The sequence below is a fragment of the Limanda limanda genome, chromosome 9 (assembly GCF_963576545.1).
Source record: "Limanda limanda chromosome 9, fLimLim1.1, whole genome shotgun sequence".
In the NCBI taxonomy this organism is placed as follows: Eukaryota; Metazoa; Chordata; class Actinopteri; order Pleuronectiformes; family Pleuronectidae; genus Limanda; species Limanda limanda.
Window position 1 is genome coordinate 3,627,399 of NC_083644.1, and position 22,362 is coordinate 3,649,760.

Below are 22,362 nucleotides of genomic sequence, written 5' to 3' on the forward strand. Positions count from 1 at the left end.
CATAAACATGATGCCAGCATTATATTATACAAAGTTATGAAATCATTATATTTGATATACAATGTGCAAGAAGAAAATATCATCACTTAAAAGCCATAACAACAAATACAAATAATAAGAATCAATTAAAAGATGAAAGCATTGCACCAGAACAAAAAATAATAATTAGCAATATGTAAGTATAAAAAGATGACATCACATCTCAAAATGTAATTTAAAAGAAGTAACTGAATCTGGGGATAAAGAAAAACAAGTGATTAGTCTTTAAATTTAACAGACATGATTCTGTTCCAATCATTAATATTTTAATAAAAAAGGGTTAATAAAAAAAATAGAAACCATTTTACTGGTCATTTGTGGTATTTGGAAGAGCAGTTGCAGGTCAGATAGTTTCATTCAATTCTCTTGAATAAATGTTTCTCAGTGTCTTAGATTTCTGTTGCTGATACAGAGGAGAACTTAATCAAAACCAAACAAAACCACCAAAGAGTGAATGTAAATAAACAGAATAGAAGTCGAAGCAACTGAGGCTGAAAATGCCCCGGCCCCCATTTTATTTTGAAAAATGTTGTAGTTTGGACGACAAAAACGCAGACATTTGAAGACAATGACCCAGTCATCAACATTCACTTCCTGATTGGTTCTTATCAGTCCTGACTCAACTACCGGCAGTGAAGGCAAAGCGCTGCAAACACTTAATTTCAGAATATAGTTCCGACTTGTTGTCGTTCTGAAAAAACACATCTTACAGCTTTGAGGTGTTTTTCTTTTTATACAAAAGACAGGACGTACTTTGGTCTGCTCCTTCCTGAGTTGTTTGATGACTGTCAGGTCCTCGCAGTCTTTTGCTCTTTCCTCACCCAGCTGTCCCATCACAGAGCCACACACAAATACTGTTTGAATGATAAATATATGTTTGTTTTGGATGGTTTGGAGTTGACCTGAAGCTGCTGGCTGTCTCTGTGTCCCACTGTGGGTTTCTCAGGAGGTGCTGAAGGTGATGCGCACCATGTATGACCACATCGTCCAGGGACTGAACACCACCGTTCCCACAGTTTCCTTCTCAGGCAAAGTTGATGCCACACAAATATGCAAACAACTGTATGAATGTGTGAGTGACGACCGAGACTGAAATATAAACCTTGTGGCTCACACAGGTGATGGAGGCCCATCTGAGCAGAGACCAAGCTATCAAGGCCTTTATAGGCAAACCATCTGCGGTGATGGGACAGCTGGGTGAGGAAAGAGCAAAAGACTGCGAGGACCTGACAGTCATCAAACAACTCAGGAAGGAGCAGACCAAAGTACGTCCTGTCTTTTGTATAAAAAGAAAAACACCTCAAAGCTGTAAGATGTGTTTTTTCAGAACGACAACAAGTCGGAACATGGTTATTATTTACCTCACCCTAAATCTAAATTTAACTTAACCTTAAAACAATTCAATGATTTATTGCGAGGACTTGTTTCTTGTCCTCATGAGAAAGACAAGTCTAGATAATGTGAAAGGACCACACACACAAACAAGCACACACAAACACATGAATTATACTTAACCCACAAATGAGCAGATATGAGATGAAGTTATTGTTGTGCAATAGGAGTAGACTTGACGTTGGCTAATTATTAATAATCATGAAATATGATTATAAAAATAATAAAAGATTATTTATTAAAAATAATTTAAAAAATGATAAGGCCATGACTTATCGTAGAGGGGCACCACCCTGGTAACAGGGACCAACGATATCAAGCTATAAATATCAGTCTCATAATGATAAATGTCAAATTAATAATGTCAATATTTTAATATTAACGATTACTTAATAAACAGTGAAGGCTTCTAAGTTCGAGCACAGGCCTGGTGGGAACGTCAGCATCGGAGGAAAAAGAGAATGATTTCTGGGAGGTCAGCAGTCTTGTACCCCTGAGAGGAGGCCGGCCTCCTTGGAGGGGGGGTCAGGGGTCAGTGTGGCCTTCGGCCAATTGAAAGGTCAGAAGTCAAGTCTCAGGGAGCGGCTTACAGTATTGGAGCCAGGAAGTGATTTTCTCTCACATGGAGATAAGATCTCCATGCTGGAATTTTGTTGTGAGGGGTTTCCCGAGGCAAGTCTCACGCTTTATGACTCATTGTTGTAAGTCAGATCACTGGGCCTTCCCCAACAGTATTGATTCCTCGTTTCTTCATAGGGCAGATAGTTCTGCAGAAGTCATTGGTTCAGCAGAAGTAGCCGCACTGAGTGGAGTTGCAGCAGGGACAGCTTGAGACAACTTGTGATTATTAGGGCCCGAGCACTGATCAAAGGTCAGATGAGGTTCTATGGAAATTGGGCACTAACGGGCCCGAGCACACGCGCGTTTCAAGTCTGTTGCGGTCGGGGAAGAGACAGCGTTCGATGACCAAGCGCTCGTCTCCGCGTTGCATGCGTTTGCGCACTGCGGCAAGGATAAACGCTTCACTTCCTGTAGCCAGCAGGTGGCGCTGTGATTTGAAGTCATGCTGTCTTTGTAGATGTCTTCAGGTTGCGACTCTTGTCTTACATGCCTAGTTTGGAGTTGATTGAACCAAATATGCCTGAGATACAGAAGCTCGTGTTTCGATGGCGTGTAATCAAACTTTGACGCCAGGCCATGGTCACATGGTATGACTAAATGTTAAAATTCAAATAACTTTAGATCTCCATCTTGTTGTGAAGATACTCATCTAAATTGTAAGTTGATCTGATGAAAGCCCTACGACAAGTATATCAAAGTAAATATGCGGAATATGGCCAAAATGGCCACTAAATCCAAAATGGCGGCCTTCCTGTTGACTCTAGCATATGTATCCAAGAGACTTATTTCTTTGTCATGAAAAGACACATGTCCCTGTTGATTTTTGTAGAAGTAGGCCAATCGTAGTGCCGGGGCTGGCCTTTAGGGGGCGCTAGTCAGTTATTTTGCCACGCCCATTCCTTAAAACCACCTGAATGTCTTCAACGGGGGGCTGTTGCTACACACATGTAGTTTGAGGGAGATTGAACCTTGAACACCGAAGTTATAGCAATTTCGTGTGTCATGGCGAGTTGATGAACTTTGATCCCCCCCATTAATATGGCGTTTGACGAAAAGTCACAGTAATCTCATATCTTCATTATCAATGTCTTGAGACCCATTTGACATAGTTTGACATGGTTGCGCAAAGTGGATGAGGAGGAATACTTACAAGTGTAAGACTTACCAAAAACAAGACATTTCCTGCTGCCACCAGGGGGCGCTGTGCTTCTCTGTCACGATTTCTGTGTTGATGTCATCAAGTCGCGACTTTTGTCTTATGTGTCTAGTTTGGACTCGATTGGACTAAATATGTCCGAGATACAGACGCCCGTGTTTTGATGGCGTTTAATCAAACTTTGACGCAACGCCGAGGTCACACACTCTGACGAAAAATTGATTTTTTTGATAACTTTAGTACTCCATATTGTTGTGATGACACTCGTCTAAATGACGTCTAAAAAAACGTGGCATATGGCCAAAATGGCCACTAAATCCAAAATGGCGGACTTCCTGTTGCGTTTTTCATAATGCACTGAGAGACTTTTTTGTGCGTCTGGTCATGATACACAACCATTTTTATCGTGAGGATCGGTTAATGCTAAATGAGGGGCTTATCCGTAGGTGGCGCTGGTGAGCTTTTTTGCCACGCCTATTTCCAAATACTCCAGAATACGTACATTTTCACCACTGCCTAGCTCCCTGCAAAGTTTAAAACTTTTTTGAGCATGGTAAAGCCCTCAAAAAGACAATTCATTTGTACGAAGAAATGTTAATAATAAGAATCATTTCAATTTCAAAAGGGCCTCCCACCGATTTCGGGGCTCGGGCCCTAATTACAATTTCGATAGAACCTCACCTGACCTTTGATCAGTGCTCGGGCCCTAATAATCACAAGTTGTCTCAAGCTGTCCCTGCTGCAACTCCACTCAGTGCGGCTTCTTCTGCTGAACCAATGACTTCTGCAGCCCTATCTGCCCTATGAAGAAACGAGGAATCAATAACTTCATCTCATATCTGCTCATTTGTGGGTTAAGTATAATTCATGTGTTTGTGTGTGCTTGTTTGTGTGTGTGGTCCTTTCACATTATCTAGACTTGTCTTTCTCATGAGGACAAAAAACAAGTCCTCGCAATAAATCATTGAATGGTTTTAAGGTTAAGTTAAATTTAGATTTAGGGTGAGGTAAATAATAACCATGGTTGAAGTTCGAGAATGTCTCCAGTAAATTCATGCCAGTAAAAGGTATGTCCTTTGATGTCACAATAACTGTGTGTGTGTGTGTGCGTACGTGTGTGCAGAGGTGTGACAAAACCAACACTTTTGTCTTAGTTATGTTGTGATTATTTGCAGAAGGCTACATTTGTCTATTTGTGAAATTGATTATGTATTTTCTTTCTTCTTCTTCTTCTTCTTATAATTTTTATTAATAATAATGATAAAAATAATAATAATATTAATAACCAGAGATACAGAAGCTCGTGTTTGGATGGCGTGTAATCAAACTTTGACGCCAGGCCATGGTCACATGGTATGACTAAATGTTAAAATTCAAATAACTTTAGATCTCCATTTTGTTGTGATGACACTCATCTAAATTTTAAGTTGATCTGATAAAAGCCCTACGACAAGTCCATCAAAGTAAAAATATGCAATATGGCGAAAATGGCCACTAAATCCAAAATGGCGGGCTTCCTGTTGCGTTTTTCATAACGCACTGACAGAATTTTTTGTGCCTCTGGTCATGATACACAACTGTCTTTTTTTTCGTGAGGATCGGTGAATGCTTAATGAGGGGCTTATCCGTAGGTGGCGCTGTTGAGCTATTTTGCCACGCCTATTTCCAAATACTCCAGAATACGTAAATTTTCACACATTTCTGCCTTACTGCAAAGTTTAAAACATATTTGAGCATGGGAAAGCCCTCAAAAAGCCCTTTCACTACACTCAGAATAATCCTTTCAATTTCAATAGGGCCTCCCACCGGAGATGCTCGGGCCCTAATTAAAAGGAGACAGCATTGCACCAGAGCAAAAAATAATAATTAGCAATATATAAGTATAAAAGATGACATCACATGTCAAAATGTGATTTAAAAGAAGTTACTGAATATGGGGATAAAGAAAAACAAGTGATTAGTCTTTAAATTTAACAGACATGATTCTGTTCCAATCATTAATATTTTAATAAAATAGGGTTAATAAAAAAAAATAGAAACCATTTTACTGGTCATTTGTGGTAATTGGAAGAGCAGTTGCAGGTCAGATAGTTTCATTAAATTCTCCTGAATAAATGTTTCTCAGTGTCTTAGATTTCTGTTGCTGATACAGAGGAGAACTTAATCAAAACCAAACAAAACCACCAAAGAGTGAATGTAAATAAACAGAAAAGAAGTCGAAGCAACTGAGGCTGAAATATTGTGACTTTTAGTCTCTAGTATGGGACAAGCCGTTAAAACACAAGATCTTACATCTTACTCTCCTTTTCATCACTTTGTTTAAAAGTCCATACCTTCAGTTTGTAAAATAGACTTTATCACTGTTTTTGTTGCAACTACTTTAAACCACTACTAATAAACAATGTCACAAGGTGGACGTCTCAGGCTACATCCACACGACAGTTATACACAATGCATCACTGCGACTACTTTACACTACACCCAAGTTGTTGCTCACCTAAATGGTGAACTTTGGAAATGGCCCGGCCCCTGTTTTATTTTGAAAAATGTTGTAGTGTGGACGACAGAAACGCAGACATTTGAAGACAATGACCCAGTCATCAACATTCACTTCCTGATTGGTTCTTATCAGTCCTGACTCAACTAACGGCAGTGAAGGCAAAGCGCTGTAAACACTTAATTTCAGAATAAATTTCCAACTTGTCGTTCTGAAAAAACACATCTTACAGCTTTGAGGTGTTTTTCTTTTTATATAAAAGACAGGTCATACTTTGGTCTGCTCCTTCCTGAGTTGTTTGATGACTGTCAGGTCCTCGCAGTCTTTTGCTCTTTCAGAATCAGAATCAGAATCAGAATTCTTTTATTTGCCAGGTATGTTTGCACATATAGGAATTTGCCTTGGTGTCATTGGTGCATTACTTTTGAACATAAAACAACAATATAAAAAACAACAATATATAAGAAATAGAATAAATCAAATAGAATAAAATAAAATAAAGTATATATACATATATACAGTAACAGAGTAAAAGAGTTATGGGCACGTGCTGTGCGAAGGTGCAGAGATTGGTGATAGTGCCAGTAGTATATAAGTTACAGGGTTTCCCCCAGAAAACTTGCTAAGCCTGGTGGTAGGGCTGCTAGAAGGCACCCGCGGGGGGGCAGGGGGGGGGTTGTTGAGTCGGATTTTGAGCTGGACACCATTGTTTCTTATACTCTAAACATGTTGCACTTTGTTTAATATGCACACCTAACTTTTTTATTTTGATAAGGGGTTAAATAGATACTTTGATATCTTTTTGAGTTGCACTGCTGACTTAACTTATAAGCCCTCTTTTTTATTTATTTTTATCACGTTGGAGTTGCTAGTTTAAACCTACAGTTTTGCACTTTAATATTTGAGCTTTTATTTACATTTTGTTTTGTGCTGCATTATATGGTGACATACAGTTTGTTGTTATCAAAATAAAATTAACTGAATTGAAATGGTCAATTTGATTTTTTTGGAGGAAAATTAATCGTTTAGATTAATCGACTAATCGATAAAATAGTCGTCAGATTAATCGATAGAAAAATAGTCGTTAGTGGCAGCCCTACTTAATATTAAAAAAAATTCAAGTTTGCTGTGAACATAGCAGTCAGTCCTCTTATTTCAGAAACAATGAACCATAACAGTTAGGTTACCAATAACAGGTAAGCCTACTACTTCTTTGCTTTCAGCCAGCTACTCAAACAGACAAGCAACAAAATAACAAACAAACAAAATACACAGGCAAGTGTCGGCCTACTTTGAAATAAATTAAACACAGAACTTTGTAGGGCTATTTGAGTCCTCCTCACATTTGTGGAAAATGTATGAAATAAGAAGTACCCTATTTTTAAATAAATAATACCCAATAGCTGCAACCTAATCGTGTAACGGACTAGGTTTATGTTTATGTTTGGTTTTGACTTATGTTCAGTAAAACACTGTGTTGAAGGAGCGTTCTGATGTCTGAGGGTCAGTGAAGGGGACGTATGTTCAGTAAAACACTGTGTTAAAGGAGCGTTCTGATGTCCGAGGGTCAGTGAAGGCGTCTGGGTGGGACATGTGAATGTTCGGACCAATAGGATGGTTGCTTGGGGATCGGGGCTCAATGAGGAAGTGAAGTGTTGTTGATGTGCGCGAGTGACGGATTTTTATTTATTTTTTAAATAAAAAAAACAAGCGACACTTAGCCTGGCGGGGGGGGGAGAAAAGCCTGGCGGTCCGCCAGGCCTATACAGCACTGGGGGAAACCCTGAGTTATGAATTATAAATTATGTGCAGAGGGTGGGGTGTGGTGGGGTAGAGTCAGTGCGGTGCATAGTCAGTGTGATGCAGGGGGCTTGTTTGTGAGCCCCACTGCCACGGGGAAAAAACTGTTCAGATGGCGTGAGGTCGTAGTCCTAATGGCCCGGAACCTTTTTCCGGAGGGAAGTCTCTGGAACAGGTGGTGACCGGGATGGGAAGTATCAGCAATGATCTTGCCTGCCCTCTTACTGGTCCTGGAGTGGAACAGGTCTAGGAGAGCCGGCAGGTCACAGCCGATGACCTTCTCCGCTGACCTTATGATCCGCTGCAGTCTGCCCTTGTCCTTGGCAGTGGGGGCAGCGAAGCAGACGGTGATAGATGAGGTGAGGATGGACTCAATGATGGCAGTGTAGAACTCAACCATCACTTTCGGGACAAGCTTGCCCAGCCTCATGGCTGCTTCCTGTCAGTCAGGAAGTTAGAGATCCACCTGCAGGTGGGCTCAGGCACGCTCAGCTGTGTCAGCTTGTCCCGGAGAAGAGCTGGGGCGATAGTGTTGAATGCGGAGCTGAAGTCCACAAACAGGATCCTGGCGTAGGTGCTGGGGGAGTCGAGGTGCTGGAGGATGAAGTGGAGTCCCATGTTGACTGCATCGTCTACGGACCTGTTGGCTCTGTAGGCGAACTGCAGTGGGTCGAGGAGGTGGTTGGTTATGGTCTTGAGGTGGGTCAGCACGAGGCGCTCAAAGGTCTTCATTACTACAGAGGTCAGGGCGACAGGTCTGTAGTCATTAAGGCCTGTGATCCTCTGCTTCTTGGGAACGGGGATGACGGTGGATGTTTTGAGGCAGGCGGGTACAACACATTCAGCCAGTGAGGTGTTAAAGATGTCCGTGAACACTGGAGAGAGCTGGTCTGCACAGTGCCTCAGTGTGTGGGGGGGAGACAGTGTCGGGTCCAGCTGCCTTGCGGGGGTTCAGTTTCTTCAGCAGCTTGTTTACATCTCTCTCCTGAATTGAGAGAGGTGTGATGGGGGGAGGGGGCAGTCAGGGGCCATTTTGTGGGGGGAGGGGTAGAGTCTTTTTCCAGGCTGGGGTGAAGAGTTGTGATAGCTATGGGGCTGGGAGTGTGGGTTAAGGCCGATTTATACTCGGCTTTTTACGCACGCACGCACGCACGCAAGAGATGCAACATGCTCCTCGCGTACTTGCGGGGCCCCTCCTGCGGCTTGCGTGCGTCAGCCAATTTTTCTAACTATACGACAAAGCGACGCGAGCCTCTCGCAGCCCGCAAGGCTTGTGATTGGTCTGCCTGCTACATCCCGTCCGGTGTCGCATTTCCGGTTTCATGCCCGGAAACTGCGGAAACCACGGGAGATTTAGAAGAACGAATATGGACCAAAATAGAAGAGCACTTGGCAGAAAAGATCCGAAACTATGACCACTAGTATAACCCGTCACTGACCGGCGGATTTGTCCGCCAGAAAAAGTCTCTGAGGAGCCGCCGTGGCGATGTAAATAAACGTGTACTACACACGAAGAAGAGCCGACTTCAACAAAAAACATTACTCCGGCTAGTGCGTTGCAACACGCGCAACTGTGGGGGAACTATAAACCAAAATGAGTCCGTAGAAGCTGCGTGCGTGCGTGCGTGCGTAAAAAACGACTATAAGTCGGCCTTTAGACCTGGTCCATTGTTCGTCGAATCTGCAGTAGAAGTCATTCAGTTCGTTTGCCAGTTTCAGGTCCTCCACAGAGTGGGGGGATATGGTTCTGCAGCCGGTGATCACCCGCAGCCCCTTCCAGACTGACGAGGAGTCGTTGGCTGCAAATTGTTGTTCCAGCTTCTTTGAATACTGGCGTTTGGCCTTCTTAATCTCCTTGCCAAACAAGTATTTAGCCAGTCTGAAACTATCCATGTCCCCACTCTTGAAGGCCGCCTCCTTCTCCAAACGAAGCTGTTTGAGTTTTGCTGTGAACCAGGGCTTGTTGTTGTTATAGCTCACCCTGGTGCGTGTTGGAATACATCGGTCTTCACAGAAGCTGATGTATGACGTCACAGCATCTGTGTATTCGTCCAGGCTGGTTGAAGCAGTTTTAAAAATGTCCCAGTCAGTGTTGTCCAGGCAGTCACGCAGCTCCTCCACAGCTTCTCTGTTGCTCCAGTTCTTTGATCTCAGCACAGCAGGTTTACAAAGTTTGAGTTTCTGCCTGTAAGCCGGGATCAGGTGAATGAGAGCGTGGTCGGACAGGCCCAGAGCAGCGCGGGAAACGGCATGATACGCCTTGCTGATGGTGCTGTAGCAGTGATCCAGAGTGTTCTCCCCCCTGGTCGGGCATTTTACTAACTGTTTGTATTTCGGAAGTTCCTGAGATAGGTTCCCCTTATTAAAGTCCCAGAGGACAATAACAGGGGAATAAGTGTTCTCTCTCCTCCTCTCCACCCCCAGTACCTGCTCGGCGAGTTGTCGTTGTGCCTCGCGCACGTCAGCTTGCGGGGGGATGTAAACTCCAGCCAGGATGAAAGACGTGAATTCACGGGGAGAGTAGAACGGTCTGCAGGTTATGAAAAAAGTTTCCAGGTCAGGAGAACAGGACTGTAAAATGACTTTCACGTCGCTGCACCAGCCCTGGTTTATATAAAAACAAATCCCTCCGCCTTTTGCCTTGTGTGAGAGGATCGGGTCACGGTCCGCGCGTAACAGCTGGAAGCCGGTCAGCTGTGCGGCGGAGTCCGCTGTGGCTTCTGTCAGCCACGATTCCGTGAAACACAAGACAGAAGAAAGGGAAAAGTCTCTATTTGTCCGGGTGAGGAGGCGCAGTTCGTCCATCTTATTACACAGCGAGCGGACATTGGAGAGGAGGATGCTCGGGAGAGGTGAGCGTAATCCCCGCTCCCTGAAGCGCACCAGGGCCCCAGCACGCTTCCCTCGTCGTCTCCGCCAGAGTCTCGCTGCGTGTCCGAGGACCACCGCACCTTTGATGATTAAGTCCACTAAATCCACGGAAGAAGCGAGAAAGTTGGGACATAAATCGGATGGTGTTGTGTCCCTGATGGTTAGAAGCTCGTCCATCGTAAAAGTAATCTGAGTAGGTTCGCAGTAAACAGAATTAAATACTAAAAACAAACACAAAAGTGCGCACCAACACACCGAGGCAGCCGTTCGTGGCGCCATCTTGTAAAATAATGCCACGCCTTTTTCCAAATACTCCAAAATACGTAAATTTTCACCACTACCTAGCTCCCTGCAAAGTTTAAAACATTTTTGAGCATGTTAAAGCCCTCAATGACAACATACACCTTTACATGTAACTGGAAAATTATTTAATGAATATAACCTTACCCTCTTTCTTCTCCGACTACTCCTCAATGCTGATGTAAGGTCTGGTCGGATCATACTGGCTCATAGTGTGTCTTTGTACGTCATGGACAGGCAGCTGGAAAACAACACATGTAACATGACTTTATTATTAATAAACGGAAATAGCCGCGCTGCATCACCGTTGGAAGATCCACAGCAAAAAAACACCAAAACAATTCATAAACAGTTACTTACATTCAATGGCTTAATTTTCTGCACTTTAAATCCGGACTTTCAGCGTCTCAGCCTAACGCCTCTTTGTTTGTGTGTGTGTGTGGGGGGGGGGGCTGAGGCTGTAAAAACATACAGAAAAGTCACGTTGATGAAAAAACTTAACGAGAACAAACTGTTACATCTAAGTAATTCATACATATTTACACATGCACTAGATCTGCTCCAGCACTCGATGCTGTATTCGTATTTTAGCAACTTTCTCGCTATCCCAAAGAGTGGCGGACATGCTTTCAGATGTAGGGTTAGCTTAGTAGTTAGCATGGCGTCTCTAGCTTAGCTCTCACCGTAACTCAGGGACTGTGCGCCCGTCTTCTCCGGCTCGACTCGTCCACACCGGGCCCGCGGCTCTGCTTCCCACGCACTCATCTTCTCCTCCAGGGAACAGCGTCGTGTCGACTTCAGCAAGTTATTTACCCCGAAAACAGAGTCACTCGTACGGGACAAGCTAAACACGACCCGCTTCCTGTCTGCGGGACACTCGACGCTGCTGCACTGTGTTTACGAGGCTGTGATTGGACGAGTCCATCAGCTGATGACGCGAGCGGGTGACGTGAGCAGCGGTTACTTCATATGGGATGAGTATTTGACCGAGGCCAGGTTTATTTTTTGTGGTGTTTAGTACATTTACACACATGATTCACGCTGTTCTGTGTTCGTAACCTTATAGTTGAATGCACTTATTGTAAGTCGCTTTGGATAAAAGTGTTGACTGTTTTAATGGAATACTGAGAAAGTTTAATAACAACAATTAGACAATTGAAGTTCAAATTATGAAGGAATTTAAGCTCTATATTGTGTCTCCTTTATATTTAAAATAATAATCAAACTGAGTGGATATGTATGTTGTATCCAAACAGCCGGCTGCTGTGTTTTGTCACTGTGCAGTCCATGGGGGATTAAATATTACACTGACAAAATAAATCATTAAATCAATGAATGTTTCATAGCAATTTTGAAAGTAGTGGTGAAAAGGTACCATTTAATATTCATGGAACAGCTTAGTTTGCCATTGACATGTGAATTTGATGCCAGTATTTTGGGAGGACAGATATTTTTATGGAAAGCCAGTAGAAGTTTGGAGCTTACAGGACACAGATGATCATACCCAGCATCATTTATTTGCTGGTAGAGGTGTGGTTAACACTTCCTCTGTGCATTTAACCAGCACAATTGAAAAAGTGACTGTAATCATGCCACTCTGTACAGTTGTTGAGATTTAGGATTGTTTTGGATGACAATAAAAATTTGAAATAAAGTGCATTGTTTCATTTCTTTTGACTGCATTGACCTTTGTTCGTGGTATACAATATAATTCATTATAGCACACTTACTTACTTAAGAACAATTTAAAATTTCAGGTTTAATATTTATTTTAAGCCTGGTTTACTCAGCCAGATAGTTTGTTGGTGCCTCTTACACATTGGTGTTATCTGCTCTCAGGGAAACTGATTTGCATTTGTGAAGCTCAGAGCATTGTCATTTGCATGTGAAAGCGTCCTCTAGGCGTTGGAGCAGGGGGGTCAAATCTCAACAGCTCACAGGCTTGACAACTGCAGGAACCCTGAGCGTTTCCTTTGCTGCCTGCAGATACGTGTGAAAGTCGTTAACCGAAGGATGTGCCAACACTTCTCTGCGACACAGATTGACACAAACGCTTCTTTTCATGCAGTGGGCCGCCTTCCTGTTTACTCTAGCATATGTATCCAAGAGACTTATTTCTTTGTCATGAAAAGACACATGTCCCTGTCGATTTTTGTAGAAGTAGGCCAATCGTAGTGCCGGGGCTGGCCTTTAGGGGGCGCTAGTCAGTTATTTTGCCACGCCCATTCCTTAAAACCACCTGAATGTCTTCAGGGGGGGGCTGTTGCTACACACATGTAGTTTGAGGGAGATTGAACCTTGAACACCGAAGTTATAGCAATTTCGTGTGTCATGGCGAGTTGATGAACTTTGATGCCCCCCCATTAATATGGCGTATGACAAAAAGTCACAGTAATCTTATATCTTCATTATCAATGTCTTGAGACCCATTTGACACAGTTTGACATGGTTGCGCAAAGTGGATGAGGAGGAATACTTACAAGTGTAAGACTTACCAAAAACAAGACATTTCCTGCTGCCACCAGGGGGCGCTGTGCTTCTAAGTCACGATTTCTGCGTCGATGTCTTCAGGTCGTGACTCTTGTCTTATGTGTCCAGTTTGGTCTTGATCGGACCAAATATGTCCGAGATACAGACGCCCGTGTTTTGATGGCCTTTAATACACTTTGACGCAACGCCACGGTCACACGCTCTGACAAAAAGTTGATTTTTTTTGATAACTTTAGATCTCCATATTGTTGTGATGAAACTCGTCTAAATTTTAAGTTGATCCGATGAAAGCCCTACGACAAGTACATCAAAGTAAAAACGTGGAATATTTACATGTTTATCATTCAAACTGTATTTGTGTTGTGGCTTTGTTCTTGTGCACACATGCAGAGCCAGAGGCAGGGAGAGCACACCTCCACCTCCACCTCCACCTCCACACCCTTCTGTGACAGAACATCTGAGGACAATGGGAGGATCTTCTCATGGTTGAACACCGTTTTTCCAAGGAACACATGTGGGTGTGTCAGAGGTGATGCTTATCTTGATTTCCATGGAACTGATAAAAAATGATCTACCGATAAGATATAATGATGTAGTATCTCCAAATAATGACTTGTTGCAAACTAATAATGAGTTAATCTCTTAAATAAATAATTGCTAATTCAAAACCTTAAATCAATACAATGACTTTGTATATTAAAATAATGACAAAGTTATGAAATCATTATATTTGATGTACAATGTGTAATAAGAAGATATCATCACGTAAAAGCCATAACAACAAATACAAATAAGAAGAATCAATAAAAAAGGGGCAACATTGCACAAGTGCAAAAAATAATAATTAGCAATCTGTAAGAATAAAAAGATAACATCACATGTCAAAATGTGATTTAAAAGAAGTTACTGAATCTGGGGGTAAAGAAAAACATGTGATTAGTCTTTAAATTTAACAGACATAATTCTGTTCCAATCATTAATATTTTAATAAAAAAGGGTTAATCAAAAAATGAATAGAAACTATTTTACTGGTCATTTGTGGTATTTGGAAGAGCAGATTTCCCATAATGCTCAATAGTGTGTTCCATTAGACTCTCCCTTTCATCCCTTTGTTTAAAAGTCCATACCTTCAGTTTGTCAAACAGACTTTATCACTGTTTTTGTTGCAACTACTTTAAACCACTACTAATAAACAATGTCACAAGGTGGACGTCTCAGGCTACATCCACACGACAGTTATACACAATGCATCACTGTGACTACTTTACACTACACCATAGTTTTTGCTCACCTAAATGGTGAAGTTTGGAAATGGCCCGGCCCCTGTTTTATTTTGAAAACTGTTGATGTGTGGACGACAGAAACGCAGACATTTGAAGACAATGACCCAGTCATCAACATTCACTTCCTGATTGGTTCTTATCAGTCCTGACTCAACTACCGGCAGTGAAGGCAAAGCGCTGTAAACACTTAATTTCAGAATATAGTGCCACCTTGTCGTCGTTCTGAAAAAACACAACTTACAGCTTTGAGGGTCTTTTTTTTTTATATAAAAGACAGGACGTACTTTGGTCTGCTCCTTCCTGAGTTGTTTGATGACTGTTGTAGTAGAAAATTAACTAAGCAAGGTTAAAAAAGTATTTTGTATTTGGACAGTAAGTGTTTGAAGCTTCTCAAGAGACTTTTATGACTTGTATTTACATACAACAGATGTTTGATGACTTGAGCTGTTTTCTGGTGGGAACTGTTTATGACGTCAATACAGTGAGACCTTTTGCGACTTAATTACCCATCAAAGGAAGGAGTGTATCTCTTATAATCACCTTAGGAAACACATGTGAATCAGCTGTTATGTTTAGTTTCCTGTCCTTCCCCCACCTATGGGAACCTGTCTGGATTGGCTCAGAGAGACAGCCCTATCCCCTGGTATATAAGATCTGTGTATCTGACTGTTCTGCATCTTCACTCTGAGACCCTTGCGGTTTCCCTGTGTTGATCCTTTCTGCAGAAAGCCCCTTATTAAATACACGTAGATAACTTTGTTGTTTCCAGCCTCTTGTATCTCCAGAATTCTACCACAATTTGGTGTCAGAAGTGGGATCGCACGTCTGGACGCATCTGGACTCGGTGTCTACGGTTGACTGATCATCTTGGAAAAAAGTTTCCAAACTTAACCTCCCCACGGGTGAGATGCAGGGACCTAGACCCGAGCCGGATTGTCTCAGCGCTGCGATCTATCTGGTGAGAATCTGAGATTTCAAGTGTAATATATACCAAGCAGAACATAGTGTTACAGAGAAGTTGGTCTAAGAGGGAATCGGGATCCTCCAGACAGCCCTGCCTGGAGAAAGCCCTGTAAATTTTTAACCAAGGTTTAGAAGAAACCTGGAAGGTAGACTGACGAGGTACCTTAAAAACGAGTTTGTTAAATAACACAACCACAGAGAGGACATAATACTGAGTTGTATTTGCATTGTGTGAAACAAGTCTCGAAGACGCGCGCATGTAGAGAACTTCTTTAAGGCACTATGATTTGTGTTGGTGAGGCAGAATATTTGAAGGTGTATTTTTAAAAAAAAGATATAAAAAAAAAGAAAAAAAAAAAAAGAGATGAATTGAGAAACTAACAGCAACCAAGTTATTACAAGAGAAAATTACTGTTGGTTATATAATATTGGAGGTATTACATTATTTAGATGATGTTTATATTAACAAGTTTCCTATTTGCTCCTTACGATAGCGTTTTGGAGATTGATTGAAGACTTAAGGTAACTACTTAAAATAAAATTTAAAAAAAATTCTTTACATAGGTAAATGAAAAATATAAGATTTGGATTATGGAACTGAACTGAGTAATCCTTATGTGAACTTCATGTGAAAGAACTATGGTGACAAAGCACTAAGTTTGTTTCAAGTGTGAATGAGGAATGAGAGACTGTGGGTTTCCAGAGAGAGAGAGAGTTTTTTAAGACAGCTGAAACAGCTGAGACTAAATCTAGAGGAGAACGAAATAGTAAGTTAGGCCAGAAAAGTAAATTTAAAATTTCAGGCAGATAGGAATGTATGTTGAATGTGGTTAGAAGAATTGCATCATAGGGACAGAAAACATACACTGGCAGGGACAGTTAACACCTCACAAATGTCTCAGTGTCTCAAAATGCAGGTTCCCGACCTCGACTCTTCCCCGCCGACAAGACGACAACCAGAACAACACCAAGCTCCACCAGAAGCGGATGTTCCACAGGCAGGAGCCCAGGTTCCACAACAACCTTTTCCAGCTAATGACGTTCCAGACCCATAACTCCTCTCTTCACCTCGCACCAGACAAGTGGGCTATATGGACTGGGACAGGATCCAGCCCGAATCGCGAATTCTTGAAGTGACCTGAAGTTGCCAGCCTGTTAAAACGTACAGGCATCAAGTGGGACTCAGGAAGAGCTTAATAAAAGCACATACAGTTCATGCGAATAAGAAGAAGAAAGAGAGACTGATCTGCATAAAGCCTCACTGAAGATGTTCATAGGTACATCGCGATGCAGAAGAAGAGGATTTCAAGGAAGGAGGGGGGACGCATGTGGAAACGATGATTGGGACATTTGTTTTCTCTGTGGAGAGAAGGGACATTGGGCAAAACAAAAATTGATTGATGAATTACAAGGCTGAATGAACCGAGGCGGGGATGGAGGAGAGGGAGGAACCAGCATCTTTGAGCAGAGAACGAGACCATGAGGAACACCTCACACATCAAGAGGGTGAATGCACCACACAAACACTAAAAACACTTATCATAGAAGTAAATGATTTTTTTTTGTTTTTTAGAAGAAAATTCAACACTAAGTTGCATGTTCTGGAAAGAACATAGATGTGCTGTTACTGTAGTCACCCTCTCAGTTCCTTCAAAGATGTTCAGAGGATGCTTTCCTTTTTTGATGTTCCTGGTTCACACTCACATGACTTGCAGTCAAAAACAAAAATGATGAATGGCAAGACTTGCGACCGTGGATACAAAAATGTGTCAATGCTGACATTTGGGAAAAGATATCAGATCCCGTGGTTAAGAAAAATCAATTTTTTAAAGTGTTTAGAAAATGATTTACATCTGTTATTTACACTTTCAAGGTTGTTTAAATGGTACCAGACACAAATACAGAAGCCCAATATGCACATGCATATTTAGTTTATACAAACAACATTTTAAGGGCTCAGAGGTAATCATGATGTGGGTTTAATTAACACATGGAACCTGTGGTTATTACACCATGATCTGACAATATCTACTGTTACAGAAAGCCATCGATGGTATTACACCAGTTTTCAACTCTCTATTGAGAGCAGGTGTAATTGTTCCTTGCAAGGATTTACTAGTGCACACTCTGATTTTTTCCGGTGGAAAGTATTTTTGATAAAACACAAACTGATGATTTGCGATTCATCCAAAATTTGTATGTTGTCAACGCCGCAGTACAACAATGCGCTTCGTCGGTTCCAAATTCTTAAAACAATCCTTTAGCAAGTTCTGAAGGATTATAAATGATTCTCTGTTGTTGATCGGGCAAATGCATTCTTCAGTTTTTAAATTGATAAAGACATATAATACTGGTTTACATTTGAGTTCAACAGAGAAAGTTATACATTCACATGCCTCGTCAAGGCTATTGTGAATCACTGACCATTTACAACCAGGCACTAAAAAGCTTAAGATCATTAAAGATAACACCAGGAAGTGCACATTTACGATATGTTGACAATATAAGGATTAGTGATTTGTGCTCCAACTGAAGAATATTGTGAAAATTATTCTGTAGCTCTACTAAAACATCTAAATGCAGAAGGACATAAGGCAAGCCTGAAAAACTGCAGTTTGTTAAAGTATAAGTTTGTTAAAGCAAAGGTTCGTAAAAGTATAAGTTTGTAAAAGTATAGGTTTGTAAATGTACAAGTTAAAATTTTAGGGCATGTGATCACAGCAGAGGGAAATTCCCTCTCCCCTAATAGTGTAACAGTAATTCAAAGATTCCTAAAACTGTTACAAAGAAATAAGTGATGTCATTCCTATGAATGTATTTTAACTATGCTGTCCTCGAGGAGCCCCTCAGCGCAATCGCACACGGGCTTAAAAGCATATAGCAAAGTGACATGGACTGATGACGCGGAGAAAGCTTTCATTGACTTGAAACTGACGCTACAGATGACCTCGACTTTATGACTACACGACCATGACCGACCTTTCACACAACCAGATGACAAGAAAGGGGGAGTAGATGACATCAGTGCTACTCAGATCAAGGGGGGTAAACAGAGACGTGTAGCATTTTTCTGAGCAAAACTTGATCCCAAATGCTATGTGTATGATGCTATCGATAACATGCTATTCTGTTGGAAATGCCTAACATCACTGTGAAAAGATGTAATGTTCTTAACCCAGCTACTCTTCTTCCAACAGAAGGAGATGGTGAACAACATAATTGTGTAGTAACAATAACCTAAGTTTGTTCCCCCAGACCACACTTACAGGAAACAACGTTGCAGAATCAAGATTTACACTGTTTGTGGATGGATCAGCGTCCCGCAATTCAGACACAGGAGCAAATCAAGTTGGTTTCACTGTGGTAGCAGCACATGATACATTGATTGCACGACCTCTCCCTGCTTCCCTGTCGGCACAGGCAGCAGAGCTCACTGCTCTCATTGAAGCATGCAGATTGGCTAAGGGGAAAAGGGTTAACATCTACACTGACAGTAGATATGCATTTGTAAAGTACATGATTTTGGCACGATTTGGAAACACAGAGAATTCCTTACACCATCAGGCAAACCAATTGCACATCATGCTCTAGTGTCTCAGATCCTTGATGCTGTCCTCCTCCCCAAACAGGATGCAGTATGTAAATGTGATGCTCACACCTCTAATAATGACCAAGTATCACAAGGAAATGCCAGGGAGGATGTAGCAGCAAAAGCATTTGCTCGCCGGCTCTATCTTTTTCACACATTCTCTTACAGGTCGACCCCACCACCCCCACGGCTGACCTACAAGAACTTCAACTTAGAGCAACAGCTGAAGAGCGTGGACTTTGGAAGAGAAGTGGTTGCACACACACACATGGGGTGTGGGTGGGCCCTGATGAGAAACCTTGTTTGCCAAAATATCTGTTTCCTCATTTTGCAAAGTAAATGCATGGGAAGGATCATGTTTTAAAAGGATCGAAGATGGATTTAATTGAGCTAACACCGAGTGAGGGGAAAAAATATTGGTTGGTTATAGTTTATATGTTTTCTGAAAGACAGAGCTGCCGTAGCTAAAGCGTTGATCACTGAAGTTATTCCCAGATGGGGAATCCCAAGTAAAATCAGCAGTGAAATGGGACTCCATTTGTTAGTGCGGCACTAAAATAATTAAGAAAATATTGGGGCATTGGACCTGTTAAAAGACAATTGCCCTCAACAATTCTCTTTGAAGATGAAATGCGACGTTATTATTCAAATCTCTCTTCTGCCTTATCTGCCATCCACAAACAGGTTAAAGACGCACTCCCTAAACTGGCAAGTGGACCACTTCATGGCCTGAAGCCCGGCAACTGGGTGATAGTGAAGGACCTAAGGCGGAAAAGTGGGTGACACAGACGCTGGACAGGACCGTACCAGATCCTGTTAACAACCCACACGGCAGTGAACGTCGCTAAGAGTCCCAGAACCAGAACATCCACCTTCTGCACCCACACTGAATAATTAAAACAAAGGATCGTTGAAGAGGGGGCAGTGCTGACCAGCACAGCTGTTGGTAATAGTTGCCTCGGAGAATCACATAATACACACACAGCTGAGAAGACGACGATGAAACGCCGACCTTAGTGGCATCACTTCAGTCAGCTGGGTCGGAATGGCAGTAGAGGAACTGTTCTCTCAATATTGATGACATCAATCCCCCGCTGACTGATAACTCTTGATACGAATTTCATTTTTGGAACATTCAAGCCAATCTCCCGGGCCAGTCTGATTTGTTGGGTTTCAAGCATCCTGTGCGATAGGATGATTTGTTTCCCTTTGAAGCTACAGAGAGTGTTTGCTCGTATCAACATGCCACACTTCTTTAAGCACGTATGTCTCCCCCACACTGCACCTTTATACTTACAGTTTAGTTACTGTAGCCTCCATGGGCTTTATGGGGCATGCCAGCTGTGTCCCTATGGTTTGTTCTGCCAGATGACACACCAATTGGATCTACAGTCACGATAATATAAGATGTGTTTCCCCTCCCTGACTGGTTTCCTCCCCAGAACCCTTTTGATAGTGATGAAGAATGTAATGATGTTGTGATGTCTGTTTAATCTGCTTTTATTAGTCCTCCCTCCCATTTAAGGACGCATACCGTCCACGACAAAAGCAGTTTGTTTTACACTTCAATGATGATGATGATGTATTTTGAAATCCTGGTGAATTGATGTATTCGATTTTTTCATTCTCTTAAGTTGTCAATAAATGACAAAAAGGAGGGAAATGTAGTAGAAAATTAACTAAGCAAGGTTAAAAAAGTATTTTGTATTTGGACAGTAAGTGTTTGAAGCTTCTCAAGAGACTTTTATGACTTGTATTTACATACAACAGATGTTTGATGACTTGAGCTGTTTTCTGGTGGGAACTGTTTATGACGTCAATACAGTGAGACCTTTTGCGACTTAATTACCCATCAAAGGAAGGAGTGTATCTCTTATAATCACCTTAGGAAACACATGTGAATCAGCTGTTATGTTTAGTTTCCTGTCCTTCCCCCACCTATGGGAACCTGTCTGGATTGGCTCAGAGAGACAGCCCTATCCCCTGGTATATAAGATCTGTGTATCTGACTGTTCTGCATCTTCACTCTGAGACCCTTGCGGTTTCCCTGTGTTGATCCTTTCTGCAGAAAGCCCCTTATTAAATACACGTAGATAACTTTGTTGTTTCCAGCCTCTTGTATCTCCAGAATTCTACCACACTGTCAGGTCCTCGCAGTCTTTTCCTCTTTCCTCACCCAGCTGTCCCATCACCTCAGATGGTTTGGCTATAAAAGGCCTTGATAGCTTGGTCTCTGCTCAGATGGGCCTCCATCACCTGTGTGACGCAAGAGGACAAAAGATGCCTTGTGGAGAAAACTCTAGAAGAGACACTTTGGAGGTTTATATTTCAGTCTCGGTCGTCACTCACACATTCATACAGTTGTTTGCATGTTTGTGTGGCATCAACTTTGCCTGAGAAGGAAACTGTGGGAACGGTGGTGTTCAGTCCGTGGACGATGTGGTCATCCATGGTGCGCATCACCTTCAGCACCTCCTGAGAAACCCACATTGGGACACAGAGACAGCCAGCAGCTTCAGGTCAACTCCAAACCATCCAAAACAAATATATATATGTTTATCATTCAAACAGTATTTGTGTGTGGCTCTGTTCTGGTGCACACGTGCAGAACTAGAGGCAGGGAGAGCACACTTTCACCTCCACCTCAACCTTCACCTCCACACCCTTCCGTGACAGAACATCTGAGGACACTGGGAGGATTTTGTCATGGTTGAAAACCGTTTTTCAAAGGAACACATGTGGGTGTTTCAGAGGTGTTGCTTCATCTTGATTTACATGGAACTGTTAAGAAATTATTTACTTATCAAATATAATGATGTAGTATCTCCAAATAATGACTTGTTACAAACTAATAATGAGTTAATCTCTTAAATAAATAATTGCTCGTTCAAAACCATTACTCAAAACAATGACTTTGTATATTAAAATAATGACAAAGTTATGAAATCATTATTGTCACAGTCTGCTCATCTCCTGTCTGCTGGTATTTTTCCACTCCTCTGTCTCTGCTCCACTCTACCTGTTAGCCACGCCCCCTCATCAGGCCAACTCTCCACACCTGTGACAGCCCTGGCTGCATATAAGCCTGCTCCTGTCTCTGCTTCAGTGCCAGATTGTCTTGCGTAAATGCCTGACCTCCAGCATTTCTCTCTCCGGCCTGCTACCTGTTATCTGCCCGCTACCTGCCTGCTACCTGCCTGCTACCTGCTCCGGCCTGCTACCTGTTATCTGCCTGCTACCTGCCTGCTACCTGCTCCGGCCTGCTACCTGCTATCTGCCTGCTATCTGCCTGCTACCGGCTTGCTACCTGCTTGCTACCTGCTCCGGCCTGCTACACAGCTCACCACTGATCCTGTCTGCA

At 42.2% G+C, this 22,362-nt stretch overlaps 1 protein-coding gene and 1 long non-coding RNA gene across 2 annotated transcripts; both read right to left on the reverse strand.

The window, feature by feature from the left end:
* Window positions 1–789: 789 nt before the first annotated feature.
* On the reverse strand, window positions 790–21,491 carry LOC133010541 (protein MIX23-like; the record flags this gene model as incomplete). The annotated part of the gene is made up of 3 exons (XM_061078129.1): window positions 21,351–21,491; window positions 21,200–21,257; window positions 790–881 (listed from the first exon to the last, which is right to left on the reverse strand). Coding segments are annotated over exons 1-3 (291 nt in total), but the record flags the coding sequence as incomplete, so codon positions are not given.
* LOC133011128 (uncharacterized) lies at window positions 10,830–11,587 on the reverse strand. The gene is made up of 3 exons (XR_009680719.1): window positions 11,360–11,587; window positions 11,037–11,134; window positions 10,830–10,917 (listed from the first exon to the last, which is right to left on the reverse strand). It is a non-coding gene; the product is annotated as an uncharacterized LOC133011128 (long non-coding RNA).
* Window positions 21,492–22,362: the final 871 nt, after the last annotated feature.